Source organism: Triticum urartu, chromosome 5 (genome assembly GCF_003073215.2).
Source record: "Triticum urartu cultivar G1812 chromosome 5, Tu2.1, whole genome shotgun sequence".
In the NCBI taxonomy this organism is placed as follows: domain Eukaryota; kingdom Viridiplantae; phylum Streptophyta; class Magnoliopsida; order Poales; family Poaceae; genus Triticum; species Triticum urartu.
In genome coordinates, this window is record NC_053026.1 from 29187229 (window position 1) to 29199660 (window position 12432).

At 45.1% G+C, this 12432-nt stretch overlaps 1 protein-coding gene across 1 annotated transcript; it reads right to left on the reverse strand.

The window, feature by feature from the left end:
* Window positions 1–1095: 1095 nt before the first annotated feature.
* On the reverse strand, window positions 1096–5200 carry LOC125506689 (photosystem II protein D1-like). The gene is made up of 2 exons (XM_048671444.1): window positions 4107–5200; window positions 1096–1248 (listed from the first exon to the last, which is right to left on the reverse strand). Exons 1-2 carry the CDS (start codon window positions 5121–5123, stop codon window positions 1096–1098), a joined length of 1170 nt encoding a protein of 389 aa, XP_048527401.1. The 5' UTR covers window positions 5124–5200.
* Between the last annotated feature and the right edge of the window lie 7232 nt (window positions 5201–12432).

Below are 12432 nucleotides of genomic sequence, written 5' to 3' on the forward strand. Positions count from 1 at the left end.
AAATTATTGTACCAGCAGTACTGCTAGCTACAGTAGTTACTCCAACAGAGACCTCCTTTCGTTCATAGGGTAGGAATATGAAAATCATAGAAAGTGAGATGACATGCATCTCAATTCCTACAGAGAAAGAGATGCCATTTGATTCTTAGGATAGGAATTTTTCCATTTAGTCTAGGCTAATGTACTGGTAATTTGCTCTAAAAACTACAGTAGTAACTAGTAGTATTGGTACATGCTCGTACTCAGACATAGACACAAACACACTAACTACTAGTACTACTACTTCTCACATGCTGGCCAGACACCGTCGTTCTCCTTCCCGGCTTTGTCGGCGACACCCCACCGTGCTTGGATCTCCGCCGACCTCTCCGCAGCAGCGCGTGCGTCCTTTTCTTTCTTGCGGCGGCGGGCCTCTCTTTTCTTGAGTGCTTTCTGACTTTTTCGCTCCCTCTGTGCGGCTTTGGCCGCCTCTTGCTCTACCGCCCATTCGGCCTTGGCATCTTCAAATTCCTCCCACATAGTTGTGAGGTCGCGAGTGGCGATGAACTCAGCACAGCGGGATGCCATCGCTTCCCTGCCATTTTGTGTATGGTCGTGGGCGGCGAGGAACTCGGCGTGGCGGGATGCCATCGCTGCCTTACCAATTAGTGTGCGGCGCGGTGGCATGAGCGACGCTTGGTGAGAGCTCTGGGGTGGGGTGGCCGGACAATCGTATAGTGCATTGGTTTGTCAAGAGCTCAAGGACAGAAGACGAAGCAAATTTGGATTCCCCTTCAATCCTGGTCATTTATTACTGAGTAAAATGCATTGGCGGTCTCGAACTTGTCTTGATAGCTCACTTTGATCATTGTATACGAGATATGGTGATTATACGGTCACTGGCTCAGCGTATAGCTCCGTATTTGTCTGGTTGACCAGTCAAACAGTCCACATGCGCCTCATCAGCTCGTGTTCTTTATCTATCTACGTGGGCCTATGTGTCAATGGAGAAAGAAATACTGTAAAAACCAAAATTATGTGTATGTGGGGAATCAAACCACGGACTCGTCGCTGCAACGCACCCTCGTCAGCCAAATGAAAATGAAATACTTCACGTCAGACACTCACGCTCACGCTGTCAAAGCATGCTAATGCATGCACGTCGCCCTCTAAATCAAAGTCCTGCTCATGGCGCAATGCAAACGGTGAGCCCATCACCTGCGCTCCCCGGCGGTGCCTGACATTACTGTTTAGATGTTTGATGGAGGCCTACGCGAACGCCAAGCATGTATTCACCTGGCTCAACACCAATGGTCATACTCGGACCGCCTTGCTCATGTATATCGTCCATCACAACGACAATCTATAAAACAACCTAAGCTAGAGAGGGTACTATGGTAGTATGGTACGGAGTATGTACTATCGTGAGCGACCGATCTTAGTGCCACTACACACTGAAACCCCTTGCATTGCTAGCACGCGCTTCCCGCCTGAAACGGTCAACGTCTCTCCAGAATGTCAATGCCGCATTCACCGGACTTAACTGTAGGTGCAATTGGTGTGTCACTGACATGCGGGCCAGATGCCCGTTGGGCCCGCATGTCAGTAACCCAAACACATCTGCAGTTAAGTCACTGAAGCAGCGTCCGCATTCACGCCCGACGAACCTACTCGGCGCTAGTTGTCCATCCATCTGCCGCGGCTCATTGCCATTCGCCCGCTATATTAACTTGAGCCCCAGCTCCCAGCCATAGCCAAAGACCCACACTTATTCTCCTCCGGTCCCTTCCTTCTGTCGGCACCACTTCAACCATGGCCTCCTGGCACTCCTAAGCTCTCTTGGACGTACTGTCGCAGGAGCAGACGAGGGACATCGGCGGCTCCGCTCCGGGCGCGCTCCAAAGCTCTCTTCGACGTACTGTCGCAGGAGCCAATGAAGGAGATCGCCGCCCCCCCCCCCCCCCGGTCGCCCTCCGCCGCCACAACCACGAAGCCAGCGAGCATGCGCGGGCGCAGCCAGCAGCGAGGAAGAGTAGTACACGGTAGGTCGCCGCCGCTCTGGTCCCAGGAAGGCCACCGCTACTCCACTCAGTCGACACCAAGCTTGGTGGGGTAAACATCGGCGGCCGATTAGCCGCTTGACGGCAACGTGGAGGCGGAAATCTTCATAACCTTGTGCTCCGGAGGAGGAGGTTATCGAGGCGGATGAGGAGGAGGCAAAGGCAATGGCCGGCTTTCTCGGGTTCATGGCCGGACATGGTGGTCGGGCGCCGACGATCGTTTAGATTAGGTTTACAGTAGGTTTTAGTACGGTTTGTGCGAAATATGTAATGAATTTCGTCCAGTTTGTAGGAAAAGTTTTCGAAATGTAATGAATTTCATCCGGTTAATTTGAAATTTGCTTTGTTTGCATGAATTTCGTCCGGTTAGTTCATATAGTTGTCGAAAGGTATGCGGGCAGCATCGGATGGCATCCATCAGTGTCCTCGGACAGATGCCGGTGTAAATTTGTGGGCCAACGCTGGAGATGCCCTAACTATCATGCTATAATTGCTAACAATCCTCCATTATTTGGCAGGGAACAGTTATCCCTCGATCAAAATCAGATCCGTGGTGTTTCGCACTCCTCCCGCGTAAGAGTGTAAACTCTTGCTTACATAAAAATGGAGCAAGTGGACGGCACTGTAGCACGTCATATCACTCGAGCTAGCCCGCCTAACGAGCGGGAAAGCACCTCCCTCGTCATTTTGTTCTGGATTTCTATCGATCGATCACGTGAAAATGTTACGCTTCGCAAGTTCTAAAGGAAAAGGCGGCACACTTACGACTCGTACGCGTCGCAACCCCGACAGTCCGGCTCGCACGCCGCTCACCAGAGGGGACACGCGTTGTCTTGCAATTTCACTGACATGTGGGACCGTAATTGAATAAACCGTCGATAGCCGAAATCTAATCGCTCAGCGGGCGTCGGCTGAGAAGAGAGAAACGGGGGAGGGAGAAGAGATCGCCCGCCTGCCGTGCACGGACTCCAAGAAATATATGGTGATAATGTGAGGTGGGCCATGCTGGAGTCCGGACCGCTTCCGGAGCCCGCTCTCACCGCCCTGGCCCCTCAAGACGCCAGCTGCCTGCCGCATGCATGCATAGCAAGTAGTACTCCTTATGTGGAGGAGAGAGAGGCATTGACAAAGTCAAGGAGTGGGCTCTGCAAGAGCCCGTCTCTACATGTGCTCCTAGGTATAAAAAAATAATTCTAAAAAAGGCATAAAAAAACAATTGTGTCTTAAAAAATAAAGGTAAAAAACATTTGAGAGGAAATAGATAGAGAGAAAGTGAGAAAAAGTTGTAACCTGGGCATTACATGAGGAAGGAGGGAGTGGTGCACATGCCAAGTTCACTGGGCTGCCGTGTTTCACACTCCTCTGTCGTAACAGTGGAGACAATAGCTTTCATAAAAAATAAACAATGAATACTCGTTGCTCGTCCTCTATATCGGAAAGAATACTTTCATTCGCCGACATGTGGGAGTCGACCATCCTGGTCCACCTGCCATGCACAAAATTATCCTGGTCTACCCCGGTCGTATCACAGGACCAACCTTTCCCACTGTAAGTTGCTCGGACGAAGGAACCATCATGACTTCGTTGAATTCCGCTTTTTCAAGAAAACTTACTGTACCCGCAATACTGCTACCACACGCAAAGACTGGACGGCACTATACCACGTCATATCACTGAAACCCACTAGGCCAAACTAGCCCGCCTAGGTCATCTATTCTGGAACGGAGGGAGTACGTCTCTGCACTACTATGATTTTGTGTTGCATGTTCTCTGTACTTTTGCTACGATTTTCCTACCCTATGAACCAAATGAGGCCTGAATGTATGTCGACTATTGTCTGATCGAACACTAAGCCTACAATTTTAGGAGCTAGGGCTATTGGTCGATCGACGAGGGATAAGTATAAGCGTACCACGAGCTCATCAGCCCCAACGTTTCTCTTCGGTGAGTGTTTTGCAAGTACTATAGCTCGCACAGTAGCTAGCCTACTAACACCAAGAATCATCAAACAAGCCCTGCTGATATGATAAACAGTTCAAACTTACATCTAAGCATGCCATATATTACATCAAAAGCTGGTGAGGGTTCGTGCATTACTTCCATACCAAGGTTAGCACGGTTGATGATATCAGCCCAAGTATTAATAACGCGACCTTGACTATCAACTACAGATTGGTTGAAATTGAAACCATTTAGGTTGAAAGCCATAGTACTAATACCTAAAGCAGTGAACCAGATTCCTACTACAGGCCAAGCAGCCAAGAAGAAGTGTAAAGAACGAGAGTTGTTGAAACTAGCATATTGGAAGATTAATCGGCCAAAATAACCATGAGCAGCCACAATATTATAAGTTTCTTCCTCTTGACCAAATTTGTAACCCTCATTAGCGGATTCATTTTCAGTAGTTTCCCTGATCAAACTAGAGGTTACCAAGGAACCATGCATAGCACTGAATAGGGAACCGCCGAATACACCAGCTACACCTAACATGTGGAATGGATGCATAAGGATGTTGTGCTCTGCCTGGAATACAATCATAAAGTTGAAAGTACCAGAGATTCCTAAAGGCATACCATCAGAAAAGCTTCCTTGACCAATAGGGTAAATCAAGAAAACAGCAGTAGCAGCTGCAACAGGAGCTGAATATGCAACAGCAATCCAAGGACGCATACCCAGACGGAAACTAAGTTCCCACTCACGACCCATATAACAAGCTACACCAAGTAAGAAGTGTAGAACAATTAGCTCATAAGGACCACCATTGTATAACCACTCATCAACAGATGCAGCTTCCCAAATTGGGTAAAAGTGCAATCCGATCGCCGCAGAAGTAGGGATAATAGCACCAGAGATAATATTGTTTCCATAAAGTAAAGAACCAGAAACAGGCTCACGAATACCATCAATATCTACTGGAGGGGCAGCGATGAAGGCGATAATAAATACAGAAGTTGCGGTCAATAAGGTAGGGATCATCAAAACACCGAACCATCCGATGTAAAGACGATTTTCAGTGCTAGTTATCCAGTTGCAGAAGCGACCCCACAGGCTTGTACTTTCGCGTCTCTCTAAAATTGCAGTCATGGTAAGATCTTGGTTTATTCAAATTGCAAGGACTCCCAAGCACACGTATTAACTAAGAATATAGATAATAGAAGGCTTGTTATTTAACAGTATAACATAGACTATATACCAATGTCAACCAAGTCAGCCCAAAGATTAGCTATCCATATAACTAAATTAACCAAACCAATAATTTTGTATTTGTAAATGAAGTGAGTCAAAGTGAAAAACTTTGATGGGTCTTTTCTATATGGGTTGCCCGGGACTCGAACCCGGAACTAGTCGGATGGAGTAGATAATTCTTCCTTGTTACAATAGAGAAAAATCCCTCCCCAAATCGTGCTTGCATTTTTCATTGCACACGACTTTCCCTATGTAGAAATAGCCAATTTCTATTCCAAAGAGGAAGTTCTACTAATTTTTTTAATTAGTAAGTTGATTCACCTACTCTTTATTATAATAAAAAGAACATTTCAGAATGAAAAATAGAAAAGTTTTTTCTTGATCATTTATCAACCCTTTCCTGTTTCTTAATTTCTTCTAATGATTAATTAAGAGGGTTGACCAGGTCATTGATATGTATAATATCCAAATACCAAATACGCTCAGTGTGTGATCCACAGAAAGAAAAAAGAGTTGTTTTGGTGAACATCAAAGAAAAAACTTGCTCTTCTTCCATAAAAAATTCTTCTAAAAATGCCGAACCCAATCGTTGCATAAAAGTTCGTACCGTGCTTTTATGTTTACGAGCTAAAGTTCTAGCACATGAAAGTCAAAGTATATACTTTAGTCGATACAAAGTCCGTTTTTTCGAAGATCCACTATGATAATGAAAAAGATTTCTACATACATCTGTTTCCATAACTCGGAGAGGGTTCGCATGATTCATCGCATGATTCACTATCAAACAAAAGTAGCAAGATCCGCCCACACAAGACAGTGCACTAGCCCTAAGATGGTTTGATAACACGCATCGTTCTGGTAATTAAACATGGGGCAATGCAAACTACCCTGAAGGATTAGCGCGACCAACTATTTCTTGTCATCGATCTCTCGGGCAATGACCACAGCACGGATAGCGACATGGGAATCAATTTCTGGGGCGATGTCCACACAACTAACCGCGACATCGGGATCGATCTCTGGGGGCGATGTCCACAGGATGGACAGCGGCATCGGAATCGATCTCCGGGGCGATGCCAACAGGACGGGCCACGACATCGGAATCATCAAGGACGTCCACCGGCACCTGCACAACCCTAACATATTGGCAGGCACATTGCAAATAATCAAAAACCACAACTATGGTAATAAGCCATTATTTTTTACCTTGTGCAGCTCATCGGGGGATCTCATCCCTTCGGGGGCCATCTCCTCGTCCTCGATGGGGGCCATCACCTTGCCAAGGGAATACTGCTTCTCAACGGCAACTATCTCCTCAAACTCGGTCTTGAGCCTCACATAGGTGGCAATCAGAGTTCCTGGGGTAGGCACGGTGGGGCCCTTGATGTTCTTCCAACTTCCTTTGAGGAGTTCATCCGCCAACATCCTCAACTCTTTGGCCAGTGCTTGTTTCTTGGAGTTCTTCGTCTCCATGGGTTGGCCCGCCAACATGGTCAACTCGTTGGTCGGTCCTCGCTTCCTGGAGATCGCTATCTCAAGTGGGTTGTCCTCCGGTAACTCTTTGCCTAGTGCTCCAGGATCCATCAATGAACTGACAAACAAAAAGCAATCGAAAGGAAACCACAATCGCAATGAAAACGGGAAAAGAATAGGATGTGAGAATCGGTTGGTGCTTCACAAAAAGAAGATTCTTGAAATGAAAATATAGTAGCATAACTGATTCTCCCACCTTTCCTTCGTCGGTACAAAAGAAAAATGGCAAGAGTGAGTAGCCTAGAGTGAGGTTTTCTTCAAGAAAGGGAAGAAAGGGCTTGAACGAGCGTTCCAATTAGGGCCGGCCCTGGGCCAGGGCAACAAGGGCGACGGCCTGGGGGCCAGCCAAATTAGGGGCCCCGACCCAGGCCATATATATGCTTGCTAAAGGCTTGGGTACAGCCGTACAAGCCCAACACTACTGATGGAAAACAAAAATGGCCTGAGAGGCCCATCCGTGATATGTACTAGATTAGAAGCCCAATAAAAGCACACACATAGCTCAATGCGTTCCAGATTACGGATCGGCTGTAGCCTATACATGTATGCACGTGTTTGCACCGAGCCGTGGCTGTATTTTTTCTGAGGGAAGGACCTTTCCCGTGGCTGTTAGTTTGATTGCTTCTTCAATTCTTCAAACCCAATGTAGCAACCTTCCTCTTTTTTCTTCTTTTTTGGCGGGATCAATCTAGCAATCTTCACTCGCTCAGGGCCCATGGCTTCGTTCCCGGTCACACACGGAGGACGGAGCGGGCGAACGCCGTGCAACATTATTGCTGCTAATTTACTACAAAGTTGAGGTGTGCTCTTTTTTGTTTTCACAAACATGTTGCCTAGCTTAGAAGGAGGCTATGAATAAATTTAGTTTTTGGAGTGTACTGATAATCTAAAGCAATTAGACGTCAAATACTCCCTCCGTTCCTAAATATTTGTCTTTTTGGAGATTTCAAATGGACTACCACATACGGATGTATATAGACATATTTTAGAGTGTAGATTCACTTATTTTGCTTCGTATGTAGTCACTTATTGAAATCTCTAAAAAGAAAAATATTTAGGAACGGAGGGAGTACAACCTCCTTCACAAATTATTTATCTTAAATTTGTCTACATACGGATATCTAGACAATTTGAGATGGAGTACTATTTATAACAAAAAATTATATTATAGTTTATGGCTTTACAAGAATTTTTCCATGTCAATTTTTTTAGGGGAAGAATTTTTCCATATCAAAGTATGGAATTTTTATTTTCTCCACCGCAGCCGTTGGGCCCACTCTTGGAGACCGCCCTTGGGCCCTCGAAACTCTAGGGCCGGCCCTGGTTCCAGTGAAATGATGGTTGTTTCGTCTAGTCCAACTTGGAGGCTACCTTACCACTTCTGGTAAAGGTGTGGCTTTTGTGATATGACGGGTCATGACGGCCACACCGGGGTGACAGGTGAGTCTCGACTATAGCACCTCGCTGTGATTTGGTGGACAGCACGCGGGCCCGGATGCTTTGAAATGTCCCGCATGTAGATAGAGCGGCTAGTCATATAGGAGTGCTCAATATTGTGCACCGCGACCAAGGCGGAGAGGAAAACGAGAGAACTACATAATTAATGCTTGAGTTTAATTAGGATAGTTTTGTAAAGTATGAGATACATTCCTCCAATCGCAAAATGCCTTGGTTCATGAGATTTGAGATTTGAGCCCTATAAACCGGAAGGGAGGGAGTACTGCACACGGTGTAGTCTAGTCACTTGTTGAAATCTCTAGAAAGGCAAATACTCCTTTCCGGTTTACAGGGCTATACTACTCCCTTCGTCTAGGTGTGTAAGTCATCTTATGAAAACCAAATAGTCCCAAAACACTTAGGCATGGTGCATTAACTTCTACCTTGTTTCTTGTTTCTTGACATATCAACCAATAAGAGATGAGAGGTGTGCATGCTTTTAATGACTTGCAATGGCTAGTTCATTGCATGCAATGCTATTAATTAGCAAATAAACATTGGTGACCCCAGGAGGAAACGGTGCTAAGCGCGTGGACCTATGCAGAATGAGTATCAACCAATGGATAATGGAGTTTAATTGTTAAACAATAGCAATTTTGTCTCATGCAAGAGCCTGGCTAGTACTCCAAGGAACCGCACCACGCGAGTGTTCGCAAATGCCACATTCGGGTTGCGCTTGGCTCTTCGCCTCTTCGAGAAGATGAACAATGATGTTACTCCTACTTCTACAGTATCGAATCCACTGCTGCATGTCCGTCCACCTTGTGCGGGAGGGATAGCGTGTAGCGAAAGCTTCTACTTACTGCTCCTGCCTTTGCGTCTATGACAGGTGGGCCCAACAGGTGGTTGGCCCTCCTGTCATGCAGCCAAAGGCAGGTGCAGTTAAGGCACCGGAGCTCAGTCCGCAAGGGAGAGGGCGTTGTAGTAATCAAATTTCTCGGTCTTGTACGAGTTGACGCGACACATCAAAGCACTGCACTCGATATAAGTCTTTTTACACATTTCAAATGGGCTACTTCGTATGTAGGAGTAGACATATTCTGCTTTGTATGTAGTCACCTGTTGCAATCTCTAAAAAGACTTATATTTCGAAACGGAGGGAGTACAACGCATGCATGCATGCCGTGACTTTCCTTTTGATACTTTCATGTGTTGATTTGATGCACCTTGCCAAATTTTGACTATAAATTTAACTAACCAAATTTTCATGCATGTCACAAAAAATTACGGGACTGTTTGGATTGTGACTATGTTTGTCTTATGTTGCCACATTATTTTTCCCACACTTGCCACACTTACCTAACCTGAGTTGCTCAAATTGTTAGACACACTTTGGCTTGCCTAAGGGAATCTTGCCACAATTTTTGTGTCTATGACATGTGGGGTTCACTGCTAATAAAAAAATTATTGTCTTGGGTGTGGCTAATAAAAAAGACTTATATTTAGGAACGAAGGGAGTAGAAAATATAAATAACAATGCATGTTGGGGCAACCCACGTTTCCGCTAATTTTAGCCGTGGGCTTGTTTACAATTTTTACGAGGGGGTAGTTGTTCATTTAATGGAGGGACTTGTAGTACCAGACTTGAACGATACAAAGTGCGACCTAGCACATCGTAACACCACTTGGAACAAGCGGGTAGCTATCTCAAAAAACAATCAACAACTAAAAAAACCACGACCTGGCATGTAGTAGTACACAATTTTAAACGATTGTTTTGATGGAGTGAAAAAGGAAAACTACCCCACTATGTATATATAGGTCGGAGCCTCCGCGCTTGCTTGCTAGGGTTGCTCTATTCACACACTCTCATCCTCTCCAGATCTAAACAAGATAGGGGTAGTAACACTGTCTTTCTCCCTTCAAAAAACACTGGCTTTCTATCCTCACTGCTGGTTACAGATCCGGACGTATCCCCCTCCGCCGGTGAAGGGGAGGAGGGGCAGCGTTTAGGCCATCGTCGACAGCGAGGGAAGAGACCCACTACCGGCCGCACCGTTATCTCTGGTCGAGCGCCAGCGCGAGAGGTCCTTCGATCCCTTCGTCGTTGCCTGTGGGCGGATCCGGCCTCCCGCCGCCCACCTATCCACATCCCGACGACCTTCAGGTATATCTTCATTCGAAACTGCCTTAGCTCTACTTCCCCAGCTCGCTACGTCATTGCATGTGCATCATTTTCTACCTCTCAGCCCCTCTCGGTTGGATGGCCCAACGTCACATTTTTTCTTCTATTGTTAGAGGTAAAGCTACTTCATGGAGTCGAATCTTGTACTCCCTCCGTCCGAAAATACTTGTCATTGAAATGGATGTATCTAGATGTATTTTAGTTCTAGACACATCCATTTTGATGACAAGTAATTCCGGACGGAGGGAGTACTTGGTTCAAACAAGAAATAAAGTAGGGTGGGGGAATTTAGTATGTACATCGGACTTGGTACAAACAGGAAGGAAAGGGGGTGAAAGTAGTACAGACTGGTCATCCAACCGGTCGCTTGGTCGAAAAGGGAAATATAGGGGTAACGCTGTACACAGTGGTATGACCAGGACTAGATTTGCTATCCACACATAGGAGTAGGTGGCTAGAGTGAACAAAAATGGGACCAATCCAGATATGTTTCTTGGATGTTTGTTTCTCGGGAAACAAACTATGAATCACCACTTTATGCCCCTGTTTACGTACATGGTGCTGGACTGCTGGTGCACCCACTGTTCTTAATCTAATGTCCCTGAAAAAAATGAAGCCATGCCACTGTTATAAGCCATGACAAGTTTAGCCAAATGTTTTTGCCTGTAATTGTTTGAGACTCTGACTGTTTCCTCTGTGCCTTTTTGTGTAAATAGGGATATCCAATTCACCTGGTTGTTGTTGTGACCTTTTGGTGCACTGCACAAAACTCTTCTTAAAAGAAGTGACTTTTGTGCTATTTAACTGGAATGTCAGAATGGAACAGTTGGTTCATTTTGGTGGAACTTCACAAAGGGAGATCTGTGTTCCAATCCTCATCATCCATATTTGCACCATAACCTTCCTTTAGGTAAGAATGATATTTAATGCATGCGTTCATCTCTATTTTCCGACTGCCATGAGAAAATAATGTTGTTTTTTACTAGTACACTTGTACTCCCTCACTGACAAAACCAATTTTGAATTAGAAGGCCAATCATGTACTTGGTTTCACCAACTGGTGAGGAGAAAGAGAAACAGAGCATGAAGAGGAAGAATAAGAAGAATAAACAGTGCCAAGGCGATCTTGCTGAAGCCAGAGGCCTTAGTCGAGGCCATTCAAGGGCTCCGGTAACGACTACCTTACATGTGAGATGATCCTCCAGGGAGCCCTTCCACTTCTGCTGTCTCACTTAATTAATTAGGAGTACTTAAGTACCACTAATTCATTACTGCCTAATTTTCCTGTTGGAGTTAAACAAATCTTTAGTAGGACCCTATGCTGAATCATGTGCGTGTGTATGTTTGTCTATGGAGGTGAATCATGTGGTGGAGCAGGCAGGGAATATTATTAGTGTCATGACATAATAGTGTTATTGTTTTGCATGTCAATTTATTGCCATTGGTTCAATGACGCAATGTTTTGCGTATTATCCATCATGAATTTGATGCTACTGTTTGAGTAATATGCTAATTTCTTCCTATCCTTTCTCACTAAGCTAATGAAGGTTTTACCTTGTTCCTACTTGTGCAAACAGGGATCATGTTGTGCCAATCATACATTTTAGTGGAACTACACAAGAAAATACAATGAACTGTATCCCAGCCAGTGCTTTAACTCTGCTGGAAGTTCTTGATAATCTTTCGATATAATCTCAGCACTGGTAAACAAGAGTGATTTCAACCATACATTTGAAGTGCACAAAAATATATACTATTGTGTGATTCCAGTGAGTGCTTTATCATCTCTTATGGGACTACATGAATAAGCTTTTTTTCTCAGGTTGGTACGGGCCTAAGGCCTTCATCCATATTAGTTTGCTGTCATCTCTATTTGTATCGTGCTACTGCCATGAGAAACTCCTTTATCTTTGCACGTTAAAGTTTTGCAACCTATGATAAATGGCAATGCTTTGAGTGTTGAGTTGAGCTAATTAGCACTGATTAAATAAATTAATACCTCTCTTTAAGAAAGACTACTATGTTGCTAACTTTACCCATTAAGATAATGAG

Coding starts and splice junctions, on each gene's coding strand:
- LOC125506689 (XM_048671444.1), bottom strand. CDS start 5,123: ATGACTGCAATTTTAGAGAGACGCGAAAGTACAAGCCTGTGGGGTCGC. Junction 1,249..4,106: donor AACCCTCACCAGCTTTTGAT/GTAATATATGGC, acceptor GCGTTCGCGTAG/GCCTCCATCAAACATCTAAA.